Source organism: Ranitomeya imitator, chromosome 1 (genome assembly GCF_032444005.1).
Source record: "Ranitomeya imitator isolate aRanImi1 chromosome 1, aRanImi1.pri, whole genome shotgun sequence".
NCBI lineage: Eukaryota > Metazoa > Chordata > Amphibia > Anura > Dendrobatidae > Ranitomeya > Ranitomeya imitator.
Window position 1 is genome coordinate 233,749,327 of NC_091282.1, and position 26,200 is coordinate 233,775,526.

General features: G+C 45.9%; 1 protein-coding gene across 3 annotated transcripts in view; it reads right to left on the reverse strand.

Annotated features, from left to right (window-relative positions):
• Positions 1-221: 221 nt before the first annotated feature.
• The window catches only part of RFC5 (replication factor C subunit 5), a 95,307-nt gene continuing 69,328 nt past the window's right edge, over positions 222-26,200 (reverse strand). For all 3 annotated transcript variants that reach the window (XM_069754606.1, XM_069754621.1, XM_069754613.1), the window contains 4 exons: positions 25,657-25,786; positions 24,211-24,288; positions 4,209-4,263; positions 222-533 (listed from right to left, as the gene is read on the reverse strand). In XM_069754606.1, coding sequence (XP_069610707.1) covers positions 437-533; positions 4,209-4,263; positions 24,211-24,288; positions 25,657-25,786 — 360 coding nt within the window. In that variant the 3' untranslated portion in view covers positions 222-436. The remainder of the gene's footprint in view (positions 534-4,208; positions 4,264-24,210; positions 24,289-25,656; positions 25,787-26,200) is intronic.

Sequence of the window (26,200 nt, forward strand, 5' to 3'; positions counted from 1 at the left end):
AATAACACAGACACTACTTGCCGAGACAAAAGCAGGCTTGGGGAGCGAGCCCGCATCAAAGGCAAGGAGCCGGCCTATAACACAACTAGTACATAATTTCAGTAAAGAGTTGCAGCAATGAAAAAGTGTTAAAGAATTCTCACGACAAAAACTCCATAGCCCAGCCACAAGGTTTGCTACTTCAGAATACAGACATACAGTCTAAAAACACAAAGCAAAAGAAATATTCAGGATGTTTATTTCTGCAGTAAACCTGTTAGGTTGTCTAATATTCATTCTCCCTGGAACCATCCGGTATAAATGTTGTAACCAAAAATGCAATCATCCCGTGTCTGCTCCAAAAATAGAACTCCTCATATGCATGTTCTTGCTAAATAGTTTTTGTTCTGTCCTTGAGTAACCTTGATTGCACGTCTATCGAGCTGCACATCCCACGCTAAGATTCCGCAACAATCATATCGCGAGTGACCTGGAATGCAGCTATTAGGGAGCTAAGCTGAATCTTCTCACTAGTTCCAGAAGCCAATCTGTACCTGAAAGAGAAAAACTACCGTACTTAGAATGAAGTTTACAAAAATATGAAAAAAATAAAACATAAAAGTTTAAAATCACCCCCCTTTTCGCCCCATTCAAAATAAAACAAAAATAAAAATCAAACCTACACATTTGGTATCGCCGCGCTCAGAATCGCTTAATCAATAAAAATAAAGGATTAACCTGATCGCTAAATGGCTAGCGAGAAAAAAAAATCGAAACGCCAGAATTACGTTTTTTTTTTTGGTCGCCGTGACATTGCATTAAAATGTAATAACGGGCGATCAAAAGAACGCATCTGCACCAAAATGGTATCATTAAAAACGCCAGCTCAGCACGCAAAAAATAAGCCCTCACCAGACCCCTGATCACGAAAAATGGACACGCTACAAGTATTGGAAAATTGCGCAATTTTTTATGTATTATTTTAACCAAAGTTTGGAATTTTTTTTACCAGTTAGATAAAACGAAACCTAGACATGTTTGGCGTCTATGAACTCGTAATGACGTGGATAATCAAAATGGCAGGCCAGTTTTAGCATGCAGTGAACCTAGCAAAAAAGTCAAACAAAAACAAGTGTGGGATTTGACGGAAAAAAAACAAAAGCTATGGCTCTGGGAAGGAGGGGAGCGAAAAACGAGAATGCAAAAGCAGGAAAGGGCAAGGTCATGAAGGGGTTAAAATCACACAGGTATGTCACACAAAATATACTTCAGTAACATTTCCCACATGTCTACTTTACATCAACCCAATTCTGGAACCAACATTTTTTTTTGTTAGGAAGTTAAGGGTTAAAAGTTGACCAGTGATTTTTCATTTTTACACCCCTAACCCCAACACACCCCTAACCCTAACCACACCCCTAACCCTGACAACCCTAAACGTTATCCAAACCCTAACCCCAACACTAACCATAACAGGAAAATGGAATTAAATACATTTTTATTATTTTTCAAAAACTAAGGGGGTGATAAAGGGGGGTTTGATTTACTATTTATAGAGGGTTTTTATGTTTGGCAGCTTTTCCACACCAAAAGACGCTTTTTATTGCAAAAAATAGTTTTTGCATCACCACATTTTTAGAGCTGTAATTTTTCCATATTTTGGCCCACAGAATCATGTGAGGTCTTGCTTTTTGCGGGACGAGTTGATGTTTTTATTGGTACCATTTTCGGGCACATGACATTTTTTGATTGCATTTTATTCCGATTTTTGTGATGCAGAATGAACAAAAACCATCAATTCATGAATTTCTTTTGCTGGGGAGTGTTTATACTGTTTCCAGTGTGGTAAAATTGATGAAGCAGTTTTATTCTTCGGGTCAGTACGATAACTGCGATACCTCGTTTATATTTTTTTGTTTTGACGCTTTTGTACAATAAAAACTTTAATATAAAAAATATTTATTTTTGCATCGCTTTATTCTGAAAGCTGTAACTTTTTTATTTATCCGGTGATGGAGCTGTATGTTTGATCGCAGTGTTTCAGGGGTTAAAGTGTTAGTAGCGGTCCGTGACTGCTCCTGGCATTTAGTGCCGGGTGTCGGCTCTCCCCAGGAGCACGACTGATTGCATTGGACGTACTATTCCATCCAGTGCCAGAAAGGGGCCAGAGGTGAGAGCAATGATAAAATGCAAAAAGTGACCATAACGATAGCCAAATAGGATGAGAACAGATAAATTGTCTGTTGACACTCCCTGCAGAATCACTCCTTTATAGGAATTGCCCTGCAATTGCCTATCATTTCTACCGGTTGTCTGCTCGATTTGCACAATTGCAAGAGAAATTGATTCACAATTGATGTTGCTTCATAACTGGACAGGTTGATTTCACAGAAGTGTGACTGACTTGGAGTTACATGGTGTTTAAGTGTTCCCTTTATTATTTTGAGCACTGTGCATATACACTACCGTTCAAAAGTTTAGGGTCACCCAATTTGTGTTTTCCATGAAAACTCATACTTTTATTAATCAAATGAGTTGCCAAATGAATTGAAAATCTAGTCCAGACATTGACAAGGTTCCAAAAAAAAAGATTTTTATTTGAAATAATAATTTTCTCCTTCAAGCTTTGCTTTCGTCAAAGAATGCTCCCATTGCAGCAATTCCGGCATTGCAGACCTTTGGCATTTTAGCAGTTAATTTGCTGAGGTAATCTGGATAAATTTCACCCCATGCCTCCAGAAGCCCCTCTCACACGTTGGTTTTGCTTGACGGGCACTTTTTTGCGTACCATACGGTCATGCTGCTCCCACAACAGCTCAATGGGGTTGAGATCTGGTGACTGCGCTGGCCACTCCATTACAGATAGAATACCAGCTGCCTGCTTCTTCCCTAAATCGTTCTTGCATAATTTGGAGGGGTGCTTTGGGTCGTTGTCCTGTTGTAGCATGAAATTGGCTCCAATCAAGCGCTGTCCACAGGGTATGGCATTGCAAAATAGTGTGATAGCCTTCCTTATTCAATATCCCTTTTACCTTGGACAAATCTCCCACTTTACCAGCACCAAAACAACCCCAGACCATCACATTACCTCCACCATGCTTGACAGATGGCATCAGATGCTCTTCCAGCATCTTTTCAGTTGTTCTGCGTCTCACAAATGTTCTTCTGTGTGATCCAAACACCAAACTTGGATTTGTCTGTCCATAATACTTTTTTCCAATCTTCCTCTGTCCAATGTCTGTGTTCTTTTGCCCATATTAATCTTTTCCTTTTATTAGCCAGTCTCAGATATGGCTTTTTCTTTGCCACTTTGACCTGAAGGCCAGCATCCCGGAGTCGCCTCTTCACTGTTGACGTTGACATTGGCGTTTTGCGTGTACTATTTAATGAAGCTGCCAGTTGAGGACCTGTGAGGCGTCGATTTCTCAAACTACAGACTCTAATGTACTTGTCTTGTTGCTCAGTTGTGCAGCGGGGCCTCCCACTTCCCTTTCTACTCTGGTTAGAGCCGGTTTGTGCTCTCCTCTGAAGGGAGCAGTACACACCGTTGTAGGAAATCTTCAGTTTCTCGGCAATCTGTCGCATGGAATAGCCTTCATTTCTAAGAACAAGAATAGACTGTCGAGTTTTACATGAAAGTTATTTTTTTCTGGCCATTTTGAGAGTTTAATGGAACCAACAAATGTAATGCTCCAGATTCTCAACTAGCTCAAAGGGAGGTCAGGTTTATAGGTTCTCTAATCAGCCAAACTGTTTTCAGCTGTGCTAACATACTTGCACAAGGGTTTCCAAGGGTATTCTAACCATCCATTAGCCTTGTTACACAGTTAGCAAACAAGTACCATAAGAACACTGAAGTGATGGTTGTTGGAAATGGGCCTCTATACACCAATGAAGATATTGCATTACAAACCAAACGTTTGCAGCTAGAATAGTCATTTACCACATTAACAATGTATAAAGTGTATTTCTGGATCATTTAAGGTCAGCTTCATTGGAAAAAAAACTGTGCTTTTTGTTCAAAAATAAGGAAATTACTAAGTGACCCTAAACCTTTGAACAGTAGTGTATATACATAGACGTGTAAAAAATTTATATATAATATATGTATATGTATGTCACAGTGGTACATTAGTGGGTATACACATGTATGTACATATAAGCAAATCTTCTCCGTGACAATTCACCTGAAATGTGTAGTCATCGCTAAAAGGGTGCACGGTACTTACTCTATATCAGCCATCTTTGTTAACAAATGCATTCGAACAGATGGAGGAAAATCCACTGGGAAAAATAGAAAAAAAAAATAAAAGTAAGAAAGGGTCATTTTAGCTTGCTTACTTGGTAGGATGCTTTCCAAGAACTACTAGCTTAGTCCAATGCTCTCCACCCATCTTGGCAGCTTCCAGTTGCAGGATACTACGTACACATCCTGCAGTCATACTCCTTTTCCCTCCTTTTTGCCAAGAACAGATTCTCACATCTGTGACACGGTCAGAGAATGGACCACACAAGATCTGTGAATATGTCCAAATAAGCTGTTTCTCCCTTACCAAATACATAAGGACAGAAATAAGTAAAACTGCAGAATCTAAGTTTATATCATCATGGAGACACAGTTAAATAATTGCAATTTTTAAATCAAGACTTTTTGTAATATTGCTTCATTTCAGAGGCAGTGTAGCAACATATGATTATACAGCGCAGTACAACAGTTAGTGCACTTTACATTGCAGACATTATACAGTAGAGGAAGGATGGCTTGATGTGCACATAAGACTAGTTCACCAGATAAGAGCTTTGTGTTTAGCGCCCCCTGGTGGACAGCTAATGATTTCTTACACCATTCAGGTAGATAATTAACTTCATACAGTTGCTGTGGGAACCATTCTGAGATAGGGGAAAATCACCAGAGAAACCAGTCACAAACAGATGGCATTTGACTGAGGACTGAGTCCCCACTGCTTATTTCCCCCCTTCAGCACAGCACAACAAGGATATCAGGTATGCACTTTGCACCAGCTGGACCCAGGAGAAACACACAGACGTCATGCTTTGACTCATGGGAGAGAAAAACAACTCACCTTGGCAAAGCCAATATCAAAGAAGTTATATTGTAGTGATAATCTTGAAAATGCAACACACACGCACTAGCCCCAGAAGTAGTATACCCAGGGGGCGATACCGTGACAAAGAAAAAATGAAACATCTGAAACCAATAAGCTCCAAGACAGTCAACTAACTATATGTATGAAATAACGGAAGAAAACAGAATTGTGTACAGCTCTCTATATTCACTTTTATGGGGGTATGAAACCAGAAGGCAAGTGGGCCATGGGGCCCTAATTCTTTCTCAGCACAAGTGAAGGTCAAGGAGACCTCCGCCTTCCTGGCATTTATGCCACTGTCTTACACTCCTGGCTGTATCACTATATATGTTACAAGAAGCATGTGGCCAACCACACCATCATATGGTATCACAAGCGGTCTGAGGATCTCATCTCGGTACCTAATGGCAGTCAGGCTACACGTCGGGCGAGCACATGGAGGGTTGTGCGGCCCTCCAAAGAAATGCCACCCCACACCATTACGGACCCACTGCCACACTGGTCATGTTGAAGGATGTTGCAGGCAGCAGATCGCTCTCCACGACATCTCCAGACTCTTGTCACGTCTGTCACATGTGCTCAGTGTGAATCTGCTTTCATCTGTGAAGAGCACAGGGCGCCAGTGGACAATTTGCCAATCCTGGTGTTCTGCGGCAAATGCCAAGTGTCCTGCATGGTGCTGGGCTGTGAGCACAACCCCCATCTGTGGACATCGGGCACTCAGACCATCCTCATGGAGTCGGTTTCTAACAGTTTGTGCAGACATGCACATTTGTGGCTTGCTGGAGATCATTTTGCAGGGCTCTGGCAGTGCTCCTCCTGTTCCTCCTTGCAGAAAGGCTGAGGTAGCGGTCCTGCTGCTGGGTTGTTGCCCTCCTATGGCCCCCTCCACGTCTCCAGGTAGCGCCTCCAGCCTCTGGACACCGCAAACCTTTTTGCCACAGCTCGCCTAGATGAGCTGCACTACCTGAGCCACTTGTGTGGGTTGTGGAGTCCACCTAATGCTACCATTGTGAAAGCACAAACAACATTCAAAAGTGACCAAAACATCAGCCAGAAAATAGAATTAGACTTACCGGTAATTCGGTTTCTAGGAACCTTCCACGACAGCATAGGAGGATGTCTCCATTCCCTAACGGGGGACAGGAAGCACGAGGTTAAAAGTCCTTCCTCCCTACAAATCACCAGTGACTTACAACAGATACCATAGCACTAGCTACCTTAAAGGACCCAGGATAAATCCAAGGAACGGGAGGGAATTAGGGCTGTCGTGGAAGGTTCCTAGAAACCGAATTACTGGTAAGTCTAATTCTATTTTCTCTAGTCACCTTCCACGACAGCATAGGAGGAGTAACAACCAATTCTGCACTGGGGGGGGACAATAGCCTGGAGAACTTTCCGTCCAAAGACTAGATCCCTATTGGACAATAAGTCCAATCTGTAGTGTTTGGTAAAGGTATGTGGTGAAGACCATGTTGCGGCCCTGCAGATCTGCTCGATGGAAGCGCCTGCTCTTTCTGCCCATGACACTGAAGTAGACCTTGTAGAGTGGGCCTTGATCTTGATTGGAGGAGTCAAGTTCTGGGCCAGATAGGTTTCATGTATGGCCCTTTTGATCCAACTAGAAATAGTAGTTTTTGCCACCTTCCTTCCTTTATTCTGACCTGACAGATGGACAAACAGGTTTTGATCAACTCTGAAAGAGCTAGTTTGTTCAAGATAATGTAGAATAGTCCGTCTAACATCGAGAGAATGGAACTCTTCTTCTTTTGGGTTTGCCGGGTTCTGGCAGAAGGAAGGAAGAATAATGTTCTGAGAACCTTCGGCAGAAAAGATGGATCAAGCCAGAGAATTATAGAGTCATCTGTAATTAACAAGTAGGGTTCTCTAACCGATAAGGCTTGAAGCTCCCCCACACGTCTCGCTGTGGTAATCACTACCAGAAAGGCAGCCTTGTATGACAGGTATTGAGGAGAACAGGAAGTTAAGGGCTCAAAAGGTGCTTGCGTGAGCCCCCGAGGACTAGATTCAAGTCCCATGAGGGTACCATGGGTTGTTTCCTAGGCTGCGATCTTAGAGCTGATGTGAAGGAGAAAATGGCTAATGAAATCAATTATTAAACCTTATATAAGTCAGTTCAGATATGGTGTAGCAAGATGGAGTCTATTTCCTGATCATCAGCACACTGGAAGGAACTTTTGGAATGTGAAGACGTCACTGAACATTGAACTGGACTAAATACCATATATGGAAGTGAAGTTGGAAATGAAGTTGGAATGAACCAATAAGAGTGACACTAACTATTCAGAAGTTGTGCGACCTCCCCCATTTCCTGTTTCTAGTATCTTCCTTTGTTCAGAAGAATAAAGTTCAGTTTGGCAACAACTTTAACAGAGAGGAGTGTGTATCAGTCTCTGTGTATCTGATACATTCTTTGGCCTCTAAGCGCGCACTCAGCTTATATTTGGTCAGGTACAAACAATCATATAGATCTCACTTTAACCCCTTCAAGACCCAGCCTATTTTGACCTTAAAGACCTTGCCGTTTTTTGCAATTCTGACCAGTGTCCCTTTATGAGGTAATAACTCAGGAACGCTTCAACGGATCCTAGCGGTTCTGAGATTGTTTTTTCGTGACATATTGGGCTTCATGTTAGTGGTAAATTTAGGTCAATAAATTCTGCATTTATTTGTGATAAACACGGAAATTTGGCGAAAATTTTGAAAATTTCGCAATTTTCACATTTTGAATTTTTATTCTGTTAAACCAGAGAGATATGTGACACAAAATAGTTAATAAATAACATTTCCCACATGTTTACTTTACATCAGCACAATTTTGGAAACAAAATTTTTTTTTGTTAGGAAGTTATAAGGGTTAAAATTCGACCAGCGATTTGTCATTTTTACAACGAAATTTACAAAACCATTTTTTTTAGGGACCACCTCACATTTGAAGTCAGTTTGAGGGGTCTATATGGCTGAAAATACCCAAAAGTGACACCATTCTAAAAACTGCACCCCTCAAGGTACTCAAAACCACATTCAAGAAGTTTATTAACCCTTCAGGTGCTTCACAGCAGCAGAAGCAACATGGAAGGAAAAAATGAACATTTAACTTTTTAGTCACAAAAATTATCTTTTAGCAACAATTTTTTTATTTTCCCAATGGTAAAAGGAGAAACTGAACCACGAAAGTTGTTGTCCAATTTGTCCTGAGTACGCTGATACCTCATATGTGGGGGTAAACCACTGTTTTGGCGCACGGCAGGGCTTGGAAGGGAAGGAGCGCCATTTGACTTTTTGAATCAAAAATTGGCTCCACTCTTTAGCGGACACCATGTCACGTTTGGAGAGCCCCCGTGTGCCTAAAAATTGGAGCTCCCCCACAAGTGACCCCATTTTGGAAACTAGACGCCCCAAGGAACTTATCTAGATGCATAGTGAGCACTTTGAACCCCCAGGTGCTTCACAAATTGATCCGTAAAAATGAAAAAGTACTTTTTTTTCACAAAAAAATTCTTTTAGCCTCAATTTTTTCATTTTCACATGGGCAACAGGATAAAATGGATCCTAAAATGTGTTGGGCAATTTCTCCTGAGTACACCAATACCTCACATGTGGAGGTAAACCACTGTTTGGGCACATGGTAAGGCTCGGAAGGGAAGGAGCGCCATTTGACTTTTTGAATGAAAAATTATTTCCATCGTTAGCGGACACCATGTCGCGTTTGGATAGCTCCTGTGTGCCTAAACATTGGCGCTCCCCCACAAGTGACCCCATTTTGGAAACTAGACCCCCCAAGGAACTAATTTAGATGCCTAGTGAGCACTTTAAACCCTCAGGTGCTTCACAAATTGATCTGTAAAAATGAAAAAGTACTTTTTTTTCACAAAAAAATTCTTTTCGCCTCAATTTTTTCATTTTCACATGGGCAGTAGGATAAAATGGATCATAAAATTTGTTGGGCAATTTCTCCCGAGTACGCCGATACCTCATATGTGGGGGTAAACCACTGTTTGGGCACTCGGCAGGGCTCGGAAGAGAAGGCGCGCCATTTGACTTTTTGAATGGAAAATTAGCTCCAATTGTTAGCGGACACCATGTCGCGTTTGGAGAGCCCCTGTGTGCCTAAACATTGGAGCTCCCGCACAAGTGACCCCATTTTGGAAACTAGACCCCCCAAGGAACTTATCTAGATGCATATTGAGCACTTTAAACCCCCAGGTGCTTCACAGAAGTTTATAACGCAGAGCCATGAAAATAAAAAATAATTTTTCTTTCCTCAAAAATGATTTTTTAGCCTGGAATTTCCTATTTTGCCAAGGATAATAGGAGAAATTGGACCCCAAATATTGTTGTCCAGTTTGTCCTGAGTACGCTGATACCCCATATGTGGGGGTAAACCACTGTTTGGGCGCACGGCAGGGCTCGGAAGGGATGGCACGCCATTTGGCTTTTTAAATGGAAAATTAGCTCCAATCATTAGCGGACACCATGTCACGTTTGGAGAGCCCCTGTGTGCCTAAACATTGGAGATCCCCCAGAAATGACACCATTTTAGAAACTAGACCCCCAAAGGAACTAATCTAGATGTGTGGTGAGGACTTTGAACCCCCAAGTGCTTCACAGAAGTTTATAACGCAGAGCCATGAAAAAAAAAAAAAAAATTATTTTCTCAAAAATGATCTTTTAGCCTGCAATTTTTTATTTTCCCAAGGGTAACAGGAGAAATTTGACCCCAAAAGTTGTTGTCCAGTTTCTCCTGAGTACGCTGATACCCCATATGTGGGGGTAAATCACTGTTTGGGCACATGCCGGGGCTCGGAAGTGAAGTAGTGACGTTTTGAAATGCAGACTTTGATGGAATGCTCTGTGGGCGTCACGTTGCGTTTGCAGAGCCCCTGATGTGGCTTAACAGTAGAAACCCCCCACAAGTGACCCCATTTTGGAAACTAGACCCCCAAAGGAACTTATCTAGATGTGTGGTGAGCACTTTGAACCCCCAAGTGCTTCATAGAAGTTTATAATGCAGAGCCGTGAAAATAATAAATACGTTTTCTTTCCTCAAAAATAATTATTTAGCCCAGAGTTTTTTATTTTTCCCAAGGGTAACAGGAGAAATTTGACCCCAATATTTGTTGTCCAGTTTCTCCTGAGTACGGTGATACCCCATATGTGGGGGTAAACTACTGTTTGGGCACATGCCGGGGCTTGGAATTGAAGTAGTGACGTTTTGAAATGCAGACTTTGATGGAATGCTCTGCGGGCGTCACGTTGCGTTTGCAGAGCCCCTGATGTGCCTAAACAGTAGAAACCCCCCACAAGTGACCCCATTTTGGAAACTAGACCCTGAAAGGAACTTATCTAGATGTGTGGTGAGCACTTTGAACCCCCAAGTGCTTCATAGAAGTTTATAATGCAGAGCCGTGAAAATAATAAATACGTTTTCTTTCCTCAAAAATAATTATTTAGCCCAGAATTTTTTATTTTCCCAAGGGTTACAGGAGAAATTGGACCCCAAAAGTTGTTGTCCAGTTTCTCCTGAGTACGCTGATACCCCATATGTGGGGGTAAACCACTGTTTGGGCACACGTCGGGGCTCAGAAGGGAAGTAGTGACTTTTGAAATGCAGACTTTGATGGAATGGTCTGCGGGTGTCACGTTGCGTTTGCAGAGCCCCTGGTGTGCCTAAACAGTAGAAACCCCCCACAAGTGACCCCATTTTAGAAACTAGACCCCCCAAGGAACTTATCTAGATATGTGGTGAGCACTTTGAACCCCCAAGTGCTTCACAGACGTTTACAACACAGATCCGTGAAAATAAAAAATCATTTTTCTTTCCTCAAAAATTATGTTTTAGCAAGCATTTTTTTAGATTCACAAGGGTAACAGGAGAAATTGGACCCCAGTAATTGTTGCGCAGTTTGTCCTGAGTATGCTGGTACCCCATATGTGGGGGTAAACCACTGTTTGGGCACACGTCAGGGCTCGGAAGTGAGGGAGCACCATTTGACTTTTTGAATACGAGATTGGCTGGAATCAATGGTGGCGCCATGTTGCGTTTGGAGACCCCTGATGTGCCTAAACAGTGGTAACCCCTCAATTCTAACTCCAACACTAACCCCAACACACCCCTAACCCTAATCCCAACTGTAGCCATAATCCTAATCACAACCCTAACCCCAACACACCCCTAACCACAACACTAATTCCAACCCTAACCCTAAGGCTATGTGCCCACGTTGCGGATTCGTGTGAGATATTTCCGCACCATTTTTGAAAAATCTGCGGGTAAAAGGCACTGTGTTTTACCTGCGGATTTTCCGCGGATTTCCAGTGTTTTTTGTGCGGATTTCACCTGCGGATTCCTATTGAGGAACAGGTGTAAAACGCTGCGGAATCCGCACAAAGAATTCACATGCTGCGGAAAATACAACGCAGCGTTCCCGCGCGGTATTTTCCGCATCACGGGCACAGCGGATTTGGTTTTTCATATGTTTACATGGTACTGTAAACCTGATGGAACACTGCTGCGAATCCGCAGCCAAATCCGCACCGTGTGCACATAGCCTAATTCTAAAGGTATGTGCACACGCTGCGGAAAACGCTGCGGATCCGCAGCAGTTTCCCATGAGTGTACAGTTCAATGTAAACCTATGGGAAACAAAAATCGCTGTACACATGCTGCGGAAAAACTGCACGGAAACGCAGCGGTTTACATTCCGCAGCATGTCACTTCTTTGTGCGGATTCCGCAGCGGTTTTACAACTGCTCCAATAGAAAATCGCAATTGTAAAACCGCAGTGAAATGCGCAGAAAAAAACGCGGTAAATCCGCCATAAATCCGCAGCGGTTTAGCACTGCGGATTTATCAAATCCGCAGCGGAAAAATCCGCAGAGGACCAGAATACGTGTGCACATTCCTAACCCTAACCCTACCCCTAACCCTACCCCTAACCCTAGCCCTAACCCTACCCCTAACCCTACCCCTACCCCTAACCCTACCCCTACCCCTAACCCTAACCCTACCCCTAACCCTACCCCTAACCCTACCCCTAACCCTAACCCTATTCTAACATTAGTGGAAAAAAAAAAATTTCTTTATTTTTTTATTGTCCCTACCTATGGGGGTGACAAAGGGGGGGGGGTCATTTATTATTTTTTTTATTTTGATCACTGAGATAGATTATATCTCAGTGATCAAAATGCACTTTGGAACGAATCTGCCGGCCGGCAGATTCGGCGGGCGCACTGCACATGCGCCCGCCATTTTGGAAGATGGCGGCGCCCGGGAGAAGACGGACGGGACCACGGCTGGATCGGTAAGTATGATAGGGTGGGGGGGGGACCACGGGGGGGGGGGGGGATCGGAGCACGGGGGGGGGAATCGGAGCGCGGGAGGGGTGGAACGGAGCGCGGGGGGCGTGGAACGGAGCACGGGGGGGCTGGAATGGAGCACGGGGGGGTGGAACGGAGCACGGGGGGGGTGGATCGGAGTGCAGGGGGGGTGATTGGAGCACGGGGGGGTGATTGGAGCACGGGGGGAGCGGACACGAGCACGGGGGGGAGCGGAGCACAGGGCGGAGGGGAGCCGGAGCAGTGTACCGGCCAGATCGGGGGGGTGGGGGGGCGATCGGAGGGGTGGGGTGGGGGCACACTAGTATTTCCAGCCATGGCCGATGATATTTCAGCATCGGCCATGGCTGGATTGTAATATTTCACCCGTTATAATGGGTGAAATATTACAAATCGCTCTGATTGGCAGTTTCACTTTCAACAGCCAATCAGAGCGATCGTAGCCACGAGGGGGTGAAGCCACCCCCCCTGGGCTAAACTACCACTCCCCCTGTCCCTGCAGATCGGGTGAAATGGGAGTTAACCCTTTCACCCGATCTGCAGGGACGCGATCTTTCCATGACGCCGCATAGGCGTCATGGGTCGGATTGGCACCGACTTTCATGACGCCTACGTGGCGTCAAAGGTCGGGAAGGGGTTAAGAGATCACCCTCACACTGATACCATGAATCTTCTGATCGAACGGTGGTTGGCCAGGTCCTGGTCACAAACAGTGCTGAGAGCGGAAACCTAAACCTTTAGAGTAATGGGTCTAAGGCCTAACTAACCGACGCTGAAGGAAGTCCAATATTTGGGATATATTTGGATGGAGTGGATCTGGTTTATTAGGTAGACAGAAAGATGAGAATGTTTTCCACACTTTACCATAGATTGCATTAGTAACAGGCTTCCTGGACTTTTGTTAGCAAAGTAGAAATTACAGCCCTCTAGCATTTAGGACCTGGGCCTCAGTAACCAGGCCGCTAGGTTCAATTTTGGGGGATTCTGGTGCTGGAAGGGCCCCTGAAGGAGAAGGTCGGCATCTACTGGCAGGTGAACTGGACCGTCTATCTGTAGTTTGATGAGGAGATTGAACCAGCTTCTTTTTTGGCCATACTGGAGCAACTAGGATGGTTGGTACCTGTTCCTCTCGGATCTTTCGAATAGTTTTCAACAATATTGGGATTGGCGGGAAGGCGTAGGCTAATCGGAAGTTCCATGCCAGGACAAGAGCATCCACTCCTTTGGAATTGTCCCTGGGATTCAGGGAAAAAAAGGTTTGGACCTATGAATTTTGGTCTGAGGCAAATAAATCGACTTCTGGTAGACCCCTTTTGTTTACCAACATCCTGGAGACTCTTCTGTTCAGGCTCCATTCTCCTGGCTGAATGTCCTGGCGACTCAGGAAATCCACCTGCAGGTTGGAAGACCCCTTCAAGTGGACGGCTGTGAGAGAGAAGGTTCTTTTTAGCCCAACAGAATATTTGGTTTGAGATGCTTCTTAAACTGTTGAACTTTGAGCTCCCCTGATGTCGGAGGTGAGCAACAGTTGTCATGTTGTCCAAATAAATCTTGACAGGATTCCCCGATATTAGGCCGCCTGCGACTAGAAGAGCCTCCTCCACTGCTTTCAACTCCCTGAAGTTGGAGGATCTGGCGTTTGTTGCCTGATTCCAGCATCCCTGGAAGGGAATATGCAAAATTACTGCCCCCAAGCCCCGTTTGCTGGCGTCGTTTGTTACAAGGGGGGATTGTGACCAGCTCACACCCCCCTGTGGATATTTCTGGGGTTCAACCACCATGCTAGGGATGCCTTCACGCGCCCCGGAGTGTGTACTCTTTTGTTCAGGGAACCCAGATTTCCGTCCCAGTTTGCGAGGATGTGGGCTTAAAGGGTTCTGGAATGGGCCTGAGCCCAAGATACCGATTGAATACAAGCAGTCATAGAGCCTAGGACCGACATGCTTTTCCGTAGAGTCGGAGATCTGTCCTCTCTGAGATCTATAGCCTTCTCTATTATCGCTCGATGATCTTCTGGGAGAAACGATTTCTGTATGACTGAGTCTAACAGAACCCCCAGAAACCTCAGATTTGGAAGGCTGTAGCTGGGACTTCCTCAGATTTGGGAGCCACCCCAAGGTTTTGAGAATGTCGAGAGTTTTTGAAATATGATCGTTGAGAATCTGAGCCGAGGGGGCTATAAGCAGCAGATCGTTCAGGTATTGAACAATACAGTCTCCCTGACTCCGGATGTGAGACACTGCCTCTGCCATTATCCTGGAGAATACTCTCGGCGCTGAAGAAATGTAGAAAGGGAGCACTTTGAATTGAAAATTATTCACTTGTTGATTGAACTGTATTGCAAACCTGAGATACTTTTTGTGCCGGGGATGAATCGGCACATGAAAGTAGGCAACCTTTAGGTCGATGGTTGCCATGAAAAAATTTTGACCTATCAGGGGAATAGCAGATTTCACCGATTCCATTTTGAACCTGCGGTATAGGATATGACAATTGAGATCTTTTAGATTTATTATGACTTGCGCCTCCCCTGATGGCTTCTTTACCAGGAAGAGACGAGAGTAATGGCCTGAACCCCATTCCTCGGGGGTACTGTGGAGATTGCATTTGATTTTAGGAGGTCCCCAAGGCCTGTCATCATCATTGTATGTTCTCCCTGAGGGGTCGGGGTGGGAGGATATGAATTCTATGAGAAGGTCCTCCTGAATATCATTGAGTACCCATTGACAATTGGTAATGGCCCGCCAATGATGGATGAAGTTTGTGAGCCTCCCCCCCACCAGGACGGAGTAATTTATCTTGCAGTTGCTGGGAAATGAGGATATTTTTCCCTTAGCATAGCTCCATCGCCCAGTTTTCTCTTTACCTCTTGTTTGAGGGGTATTAGATTGGGGGGCACGAAAAGAGGGATTTTTGGTACTCACCGTAATATCTTTCTTGGAGCCTTCATTGGGGGATACAGGCAACCATGGGTGTATGCTGCTGTCGTGAGGAGGCTGACACTATGCAAAAAAAGGAAAATGGCTCCTCCTCTGCAGTATACACCGACCGACAGGCAGGAAGTACCTCAGTTAGTGTTAAAGCAGTAGGAGAAGCAACCAAAACTCAACATATGTAACCAATCCATCAACAGAGGCACATAGACCAAATAATGGTACCACATATGTACCAATCCAACATGAAAACACATAGATCAAATAATGGTACAACATATGTGCCAATGCACCAACAAAGGCACATTAATGGTACAAACAGTTAGGGAGGGTGCTGTGTTCCCCAATGAAGGCTCCAAGAAAGATTTTACGGTGAGTACCAAAAATCCCTCTATCGCTTCATTGGAGGACACAGGTAACCATGGGACGTCCCAAAGCAGTCCCTACTAGGATGGGAAACAGGAAGATTCAAGGAATAAATGGGTTCAGGTCGGTCGGTGCAAAACCGCAACCAGCAGCACCTTCCTTCCCAGGCCTGCATCAGACGAGGCATGGTATGAACCCTGTAAAGACTAACAAAAGAGGGCAAATATGACCAGGTTGCGGCCTTACAGTCTGGAAAGCAAAATCCTGGTGACAAACAGCCTAGGAGGCCCCTACCGCAAGGCGGAGTGAGCCTTCAGCCCCAGAGGAGCCTGCACCGTCGGAAGAGGCTGTTTGTCCTGGAAGCGGACTGCCTCACGGCGATAGAGAAACTAGAAGCTAGGAGCCCTTTAAGGCAACCTTCAGAGATGATGAGCAGGGAATCATATTGACGAAAGGGAGCAGTCCTTGAAAGGTAGACTCGGAGAGCTGTGACAGAATCCAGCTTGTAGAGGGACTTCTCCAGGGGATGGACTGGAGAGACACAGAAGGAAGGACAATGACTTCATTAATGAGAAAGGAAAAGACCACCTCGGGAAGAATGGAAGGGCCAGGCCTGAGAACCACCTTGTCCTGATATAGGATCAGGAACGGGGAATGGCAGGACAATGCCGCTAACTTGGAAACTCTCCTGATGGACATAATTGAACAAAGATAAATGTCATGTGTTGAATGGCGCCTAAGACTAGATTAAAATCCCATGGATTTATCGGAGGACAATAAGGAGGAGCCAGGTGGGCGACTCCTTGAAGTAAACCAAGAATGAAAGGAAAACGGACATAGGGACCAGACCCTTCTCCATACTCCACCAAAAGAAGGCCTTTCAGTATTTGTAGTAGATACGCAAGGATGCTGGTTTCCCGGTCCCAATCATGGTCTGAATGACCAGCCTGGGAAAAACCAGCTGCCCCCAGGACTATGGCCTCAATGGCCATGCTGTTAAAGACAGAGACTATGAACTCTGGTGGAAGAGGGAACCTTGAGAGAGAGGATCTGGACGGCCTGGAAGCTTCCAAGGGGTGTCTATGAACATATTCACCGGGCCTTTCTTGGCCAATCCGAAGATAACAGCAATATAGGGATCCCTTCTTCCTTTATCTTTTTCACAACTCTAGGGCCGAGGGGGAGACGGAAAAGGAGAGAGCAGATGGAATTGTGACTAAGATATTACTAGAGCATTGCAAACGGTGGCTAGCAGGTCCCAGGATCTGGCTACGAACCAAGAAACCTTGTGGTTTATCCAAGACGCCACGAGGACAACGTCCGGAGAACCCCATTTTAGCATATATGGATGAAGACAGAGGGGCTGAGCCATTGGCTGCCCGAAGCGAGACCAGATGGCTCAGAAAATTGATTACCCGGTTTCCTACGCTCGGAATGTGCATGGCTGATATGGCCGAAACCTTACATTCTGCCTCTCGCAGAATCCTTGTTAACTCTGACTTTGCTTGTTTGATGCGAGTACCACCGTAACAGTTTATGTAAACCTCGGCCGTGGCATTGTCTCTTTGGCGTTCCAGTGGCTCTGCGCTGTGTGACAAAGAAAAAACGGCTCCGCAAAAGATGAGACTGGCGTTGTTGGTGAAAACCTGCCAATAGAGAGGAAAGAGGAACTTCCTTTATAGAACTGATGTCGACGGAGTCACCAGATGAAACACTGCCTCACTCAGAGGAAGAAGCACAGGATTGTCCGTGCAGATGATCTGGGAGCCTGCTGAAGGGGGCGGGCATGGAACTGGGCAAAAGGAACGGTTTCCGAGGCGACAATCCATTTCCCCTAGAAACCCTATGCAGGACCATAGGAGAAGAGAAGCTGATCGCTTTAGAGTACAGAAACCCCTGGCAGAGGGATGAAAACCCTCCTTTGGAAGGAAGAGACAGGCTTGGGTCATGTCGAACCCATACCTAGGAACACCAAGTACTGAGCAAAGGTGAGGGAGGACTTTTCTCTGTTTATAATCTAGCTGAGATGGACCCGGATATGTAGAGTAAACTGAAGACTCTGGTTGCAGTCTCAGCGGGACGGCTCATTGATCAGAAGATCGTTTAAGTAGGGAAATATGAAAAATCCCTTGGATAGAAGAGTGACCCTGACCGCTGCCATGACATAAATAGTCTGGGAGCAGAGGCTAGGATGAAGGGGAGGGCCGTGAACTGATAAGGACCCTCCTGGATCGCACATCATAGGAGCCTCTGAAGCTAAACACAAACAAGAATGTGAGGAAAATTCTCCCGAGTCCATGAAAGTGATTACCGAACTTAGGTACATCGTCCTGAAAAGACCGGACCGAACGTGACCGGTAAATCGCTCGAGGACTAAAACTGGAGCAGCCTTCTGCTTTTCTTCGTGACTAAGAAAGAATAGAACCCCGAGAACAGTACGTTCCTGGGGACGGGTACGATCACTTCTGTGAATGGCCTGTTAGACTGCCTGAAGACTTGCTGGGGCCTGCGACGTATGTCTTGACGGGCGAAAAAACAAAAGGAAACTTCTTCCTGGGGGAGGAGAACGGTCGACATTGTAGCCGGAAGTCGCCATCTCTCTCGAGGTTGAAGCAACCTTTTCCTAGTAAAAGGACATTAGGTTTAGACTGGAAAAGCGAGGTGTTTTTCCCCGCCAGTGGCATCCGAAACTATTGATCCAGCTTGGATCCAAAAGATCTAGAGACTTGGAAAGCAAAACTAGTGAGGCCAGAGAATGCGACGTATGGAAACGATGCTGCCGGTAGTCGTGCCGGAACAACCAGCCGCATCAAAAGGGGAGCGGACACGAGATATTTGCTGGCATGGGCAATCTGATCTGCCAGATCTGGCCTCCCATCCGGAGAAGCGGCCGCTAGACTACCTTGACAAAGCATTCTTGCCCCGACAGACATGGAATTTGACACCTAGGTGTAGGCAAATGTGGGATAGAGAGAGAGGGGCGCCAGCTGCCTCCAAGGCTGACTTAACCAAGAATTTAATCTGTCTATAGAATCCTTAAGGGATGCACTGATCAGTAGAGACAAGGCTGTCTAGGAAGACAGGCAAGAAGCAGGCGGATCCACCTTAGGGATTCTGCCCATTTATCAAGAAGGCCTGGTCTAAAGGGGTAGAGGATGTGTAGCTTCCTCCTACCTGGGAGGCACTTTTCAGAGTGTTCCCAGTGTTAGACATAGTCATGACAAGTTCCCCTATCAGGGAAATTTCCGGGAAAAACATTTTTACCCATGTGAAAGTAACGGAGTGCTCGTGAGCAGGAGCCTCATCCTCCCGTAGGTTCAGATATTTGGTATTTTGCCACGATGAGGTTATTGAGCATATCTTGCATCGTTCACGACTGGTCCATATCGGACTCAGACTGGGAATCCATATCCGCCCCAAAAACCGCCTCCATGGAGGGGCATGGGATGAGGAATGCATCCAGGATAAAGTAGAGGGACCAGCCGGTTCTATTGCTTTGTACGCGATCTGTCCCTGTGAAGGTCGCAGTCAGGTGCGTGCGAATCACCGTGAGAGGTGTTCGGAGCACTGGTGGCAGAAGACAAACGTGAAGGACGCTCCAGGACCTGGACCAGGGATTGTGAGAGTTTGGTCAGATCTGAGAACGACTGTGACCTGGCAAGGAGGGGAGTGCTCTCATCCCAGGTGTTAGAGGGTTTATCTGAATGCCACTGCTCTTGTACGGATGGCACAAGCATCGCGGATTATAGGGACAGGAATGGGCCTCCCTGAGATTGGGGATAAGTAATAGGCTAGGGCTACAGCTGGGAGAGCTAAGCCCTTGTGAAGAGAGAAAATAACCAGTCTGAGCTGGTCCTACCTGATAACAGAGACGGCTGTCAATGTTCAGGCCGCAGTGTCCCCAGAACCAGTAGGATAACGATGGACGCCTTTTGTGCCCTTCGGAAGGCGATGGTGGCTGCACGATTCTTCATATGGTTTCGAATCTTCACTCAATCTGAGATACATTATGTCCCCCCCCCCCCCCTCCCTGTGGGGGGCATGTATCGGGAGAGAGGGATAGAGAAAAAACACTCTCTCATTAGGCCAGGAGACGGGGCCTCAGCGTACGGCGTGCCCTAATGAGAAGAAAGTCCCGTAACAGGGCGTGGCTATGCGGAAGGCGACCGCGGCTACACAGAGTCCGGGGAAAGGGCCCCGACGCCGGAGGCTAAATTAATGGGTACATATAATTATGTGAAGCCTCCACACCGACAATGACAGGACCGGAAATTGGCATTATAAGGTCCTAGCCCGGTATGAAAATTGGCCACATCTGACAGTGTCAAGAAGTGGGGGCCCCAAAGTTGGGGACTAAAATAGCAAAGGACATGGAATTATGTGCAGTCTCGGCACCCGCAGTGGCAGGGCCGGTAAACGAAGGTCCTAGTCTGCGTCTAGTGGGAATAGGGGCCCTTCCATTGACTGTGCCTTCGGAGAAATGCACCGGGTAGGGGGGAGGCCCCTTGATAGGGAGAAAAGCGCGCGATAAATATGCACGCTTAATGCGGAGGGCGGTAACGAAGCACTAGCTGAGGAAAAGGTGGCCGTTGTTGTTCAGTGACGTCATGTTCTGTGCAGCGTTCCGCGGGTAAACGGTGAGGCAGGCGGGTAGCTGCCAGGGACAGAGAAAAGAACATACCTGTAAAAGGTGAGTCCCGAATCCCTCTTCACTGACGAGGATCACATCAGGAGCCCTCAGGAAGGGTGAGGGTCACTGGAAACCGGGATCCTCCTTCCCGCACCGTCTCCGGACGGTGCAAAAGACGGCATCAACCCCTTACAAGGGGGAGGCCACCGCTGGTGACCACCGTCTTCCTCTCAGCCCTCTCCGAGGAGAGGGGTGAGGAGGGAAATGGCAAGGACTTGCCACCGGAATCAGCCCTGGAGCACCCATGAAGGTGACAGGGGATAAAGTCCTGCCAGCGGGCCTGAGAGTTGCGATGTGGGGGACACCACACTGCTTGCTCAGCTGCCTAATATGGGAAGGCAAAGTGAGAAATTACACCCCGTTTCCCTGAAACTGTATCTGAAAGACAAAGGGAAATTATTAATAAAACACAACAATACCTGTAAGGAAAAAAGGATTAGCTGCGGATCTGGGAACAGATCCAGGTCTGCCTCCTATAGACACTAAGCTTAAACTGAGGTACTTCCTGCCTGTCGGTCGGTGTATACTGCAGAGGAGGAGCCATTTACCTTTTTTTGCATAGTGTCAGCCTCCTAGCGACAGCAGCATACATCCATGGTTACCTCTGTCCCCCAATGAAGCGATGATAAAAATAAATAAATAAATAAATAAAAAAAACACGTTTTCTGACCGGCTTCTGTTCTGGAAGGGCCTTTTTTCTATCTGTGGCCTTTTCCAGAATTTCATCCAGAGTGGGCCCGAAAAGATAATCACCTTTAAAAGGAATTGAGCACAGCTAAATTTTGGAGGTAACATCGCAGCTCCACATTTTAAGCCGGAGGGCCCTACGGCCAGAATTAGACTAGACTAAGGATCTGGCTGCAATTCTAATAGACTCCATAGAGACGTCCGCTAAGAAAGCGGAGGCCTTTTGGAGCATGGGAAGAGAGTCCAATAGCTCCCCTCTGGAGGTACCCGGAACAATATGTTTCTCCAGCTCGTCCATCCAACGAGACAGGGCTCTGGCAACACAGGTGGCAGCAATATTAGATTTTAACCCCAAGGTGGATGTTTCCCATGACTTTTTTAATAAGCTTTCCATCTTTCTGTCTAGCGGATCTCTCAACTGTGAGGAGTCCTCAAAGGGGAGAGAGGTTTTCTTTGCTACCCTTGCCTCCTGTATGTCCACTTTAGGTATGTCCCATGAAGGGGAACCTGCCTCTAAGGGAAACCTGTGTTTAATTTCAGAGGGGGTGGATAGGCGTTTCTCCGGGAGCTCCCACTCCTGAGATATTAAATTCAAGATATTTTTATGCACCGGGAACCCCATCTGTCTCTCAGATTTCAATCCTCCGAACATTTTATTCTGTATAGATTGAGGAACAGATTCCTCCTGTAACCCCATCGTGTTACGGACAGCCATTACTAACTCGTCCGTATAATCAGAGGAGAAAAAAATATTTTCTTGCCTCCGCAAATTTAGGAGATGAAGATTCACCCCATCTCTCAGAAGAAGATGAAAACAAGTGATCGGATTCAGAGGCCTTTTTTTTTTTAGAGAGAGGGGGACACTGTGGCGGTGTAGGAGGATTGAAGGCGACTAGAGAGGTTTGTACTTCATGCTTGACTAGGGCCTGGATTTCGTCAAGGAGGGAAGGCTGCTCGGCTCTGACAACTTTATCCGTGCACCCCTGACACAGCTTTTTCTCCAGTAGAGAAGGGAAGCTGTACATTGCAGATTGCACATTTAGACATCTTTTTGGCCGGGATTATCTGAGCAGACTTGTCTCCCTGAAAAAAAGAGAGGGAGAGTGGAGTAGGGATCAGAAGGACCCCCACTAATCCTAGCCTCGGACCCACCCCGCAACGGACTTACTGGAGCAGGGGCAGCGCTGGGCTCTGCAGACGCAGGGCAGGAAGCACCATCCATTGTGATAGGGATCTGTCTTACCTGGAAGCGTCTTCAGGCTGGTTTATATATAAATAAATCCAGCGCAGGTCAATCAGGTTCCCCTCCTCCTCCCCGGGTCCTGGAGCAGGCCTTCACATGGAAAGGCGTGCTCTGTGTGGTAGTCCTGAGGGAGCTAGGAGGCCGAACCAAGAAGTGTATGCGCTCCAACTTGAGTTCCAGCAAAGAGCACAGGACCGGAAGTGACGCGCGCGCAACGATGACGTTACTTCCGGGAAGCTGAACGCTGCAGCAGGAGAGGAGGACAAGGCGGTGAGCTCATGGAGGCCACTGCCGGGGATCACTGGCCCGCTTTACCTCCGCAGAGGCGCAGGTGGGCCAGGAAGGTCCCGAGTCCAGGGGAGACGGGAGAAGCAGGAAGAGGAGGAAGGCAGAGCCCCGACCACCACTGCCCCGCAGGAAAAAACAGGTACACTGCAGTCGCCGGCCACGCAGCATACAAGAACCTCTCCATGCCCCATGGGGGACAGGAAAGACACTGGCGATTTGGAGGGAGGAGGGGATTTTAACCTCTCGTGCTTCCTGTCCCTCATTAGGTAATGGAGACATCCTCCTATGCGGTCGTGGAAGGTGACTAGAGAAAGCATTGGTACTGACATGTGGTCTATCGTCCCCATCTGCAGAACCACTCCTTTATTGAGTGTGTCTTGATAATTACCAATATTTCCATCTGTTGTGTATTCCATTTCCATTGTATTGTTCAAGATTATTGTACCTGTTTTTACTATGTATACCCCTCCTCACATGTAAAGCGCCATGGAATAAATGGCGCTATAATAATAAATAATAATTTGCAGAACAGCATGTGAAATTGATTGTCAAAGAGTGTTGCTTCCTAAGTGGACAGTTTGATTTCACAAAAGTTTGATTTACTTGGAGCTATAGTCTGTTGTTTAAAGGGAACCTGTCACCCCGTTTTTTGAGATTGAGCTATAAATACTGTTAAATAGGGCCTGCGCTGTGTGTTCCTATAGTGTATGTAGTGTACCCCGATTCCCCACCTATGCTGAGATATAACTTACCAAAGTCGCCGTTTTCGCCTGTCAATCAGGCTGGTCAGGTCGGGAGGGCGTGGTGACATCGCTGGTTCTTCCTCAGCTTTACGTTGGTGGCGTAGTGGTGAACAAGCAGCGCGCGATCTGCGCTGTAATCCCTTGCATCGGTGGGGGCGGCCATCTTCCTGGGGCCGCGCGTGCGCAGATCGAGTGCTCTGCTGCACGGGGCTTCAGGAAAATGGCCGCGGGATGCCGCGCGTGCGCATTAGAGATCGCGGCGGCCATTTTCCCAAAGCCGAGATGCAAACTCGGCTTTGGGAAAATGGCCGCCGCGATCTCTAATGCGCACGCGCGGCATCCCGCGGCCATTTTCCTGAAGCCCCGTGCAGCAGAGCACTCGATCTGCGCACGCGCGGCCCCAGGAAGATGGCCGCCCCCACCGATGCAAGGGATTACAGCGCAGATCGCGCGCTGCTTGTTCACCACTACGCCACTACGCCACCAACGTAAAGCTGAGGAAGAACCAGCGATGTCACCACGCCCTCCCGACCTGACCAGCCTGATTGACAGGCGAAAACGGCGACTTTGGTAAGTTATATCTCAGCATAGGTGGGGAATCGGGGTACACTACATACACTATAGGAACACACAGCGCAGGCCCTATTTAACAGTATTTATAGCTCAATCTCAAAAAACGGGGTGACAGGTTCCCTTTAAGTGTTCCCTTTATTTTTTTGAGAAGTGCATATCTATACAGCTATATTTATAATTTATTACTTCTTATTACAGGCTTATTTAATGAGAACCAAATCATTTAGCTTTTCTATTTTACCTCTGTGTACATAGACATGCACTTCAGTGAGAATGTCATGAAGCGCTAGGCCTTTGAGGGTTTTCAGTTCCATGATCTCTGCATAAAATACGTTAAGGAGTCTCACATTTTCAGAAGAAAAAAGAAAATCAATTAACAGTGGTGCTACTATAATAGCAAAGGTGTTATAAGGCTATAATTTGGTTTTATTTGTACTTTCTACAATATATAGGGGGCTGATTCATCAAGACTGCTATAGCTCAAGCTCACACTACTTCAGTCTTGACAGAGTAAACGGAGCCAAGTTCATGAAGAGCACAAGCTACTTAATGAAATGCCAAGTGCAGTTGAATGGTGAGAAACATAAAATGTGCTATTGTTCTATAGGTTTTGTTTACACGTCAACAGTAAAAATGAACTGGCAATATTAGTCAGGTTAGTACAAGGACGGAGATACCAAACTTCAATAACATTTGATTTGTTTTTCTGAGATCCATATTTTTTTCCCCTCATCAATGGAGCCATGTGGAATCTTGTTTTTTGAGCGATAAGCTGTAGGGTTTTTTTTGTGTAATTTTGTGGCAAATATGATGCTTTGATTGCATTTTGGTGGAAGAAGTGAGAAATCCAACCCCCAGTGCACTTCCAGCCTAATTTGCATATGACTTCTTCACTAGTATTTTCATGGCTGGCACATGGGATCTCTACAATCAAGTTGTAATTTTTATGTGGGACAAGTGCCCATACAGACAGACAATATCTAAAGGTACCGTCACATTAAGCAACTTACCAACGAGAACGACAGCGATCCGTGACGTTGCAGCGTCCTGGATAGCGATCTCGTGTTTGACACGCAGCAGCGATCAGGATCCCGCTGTGACATCGCTGGTCGTCGCTGAAAGTCCGGAACTTTATTTGGTCGTCAGGTTGGCGTGATTCGTCATGTTTGACAGCAAAAGCAACGATGCCAGCAGTGTTTTTCCATGGAGCGAACAACCAGCGAGAACGATATGTACGTCACTGGATCGCTCCTGCATCGTTCAGCTGTAACAGTGTTTGACGTTTCCTAGTGACCTAAAGAGCGACGCTGCAGCGATCGGCATCGTTGTCTATATTGCTGCAGCGTCGCTTAATGTGACGGTACCTTCAGCCAGCTTCCTTTTTTTGTTAAAGTACACAAAGGATTAAAAAAAAAAAAAAAAAAGGACAGGTCTAGCTCTGAAGTGTATTAGTAAGTTGTCTAAATTACAATTTGAAGACTATTTCAGGATATTCCTTTTAAAATGAACAATTCCTTTAAAAGGGCTTGTATGAAAATACATTAATACAGGAGCTGCTACAGTAAAATCCTAGGCGATTTAGAGGTCTCAGGGAAACAGGAGTTTTTGCTGGTGGAAGAGAATCAGCCAGTAAATATCCTCAGGAAAATGTTTGTCCCTTTGTGAATACATTTAGAAGAAAGGATACGCTTGTACGCAGTGGTGAAATCCTTATTTAGCATCCAATCCAGAATATTGGCAATATCCACTTTCAGCGGATGACCAGTACATGTATATACTGTATCCTCTGTCACTTTTCCATAAGCCATATTTGTACTCTGAAGAACACGCGCAAACAAAGGAAAAAAATTAAAGCAAACAAGCAAAATTATACCCTATGTGATTACAGAACATGACCTATTCGGTAGCAAGCAGTAGCACACTCCCAAATTACATAACCACAGTATGGGTGCAAGCAGCAAAGTATCCCAGTCACGAGGTGCAGTAAAATCAAAACTAATGACTTGTGCACCATAAAAAACATTTTGCGGATAGCACTTATCCGGCTGTTATTTAAGTCTTTGGGTCCGTGGAAAACATTGATTTTCATAAATAAACTGAATGGACAGCACTTCAGCTTCACCCAAGGTGTTTGTTCACTAGAAATACAACGTTTCAACCTCAATGGTCTTTGCCAAAGACCATTTAAGTTGTATTGGATGAATCTTCTCCTTTACTTAGGGTGGCTTGTA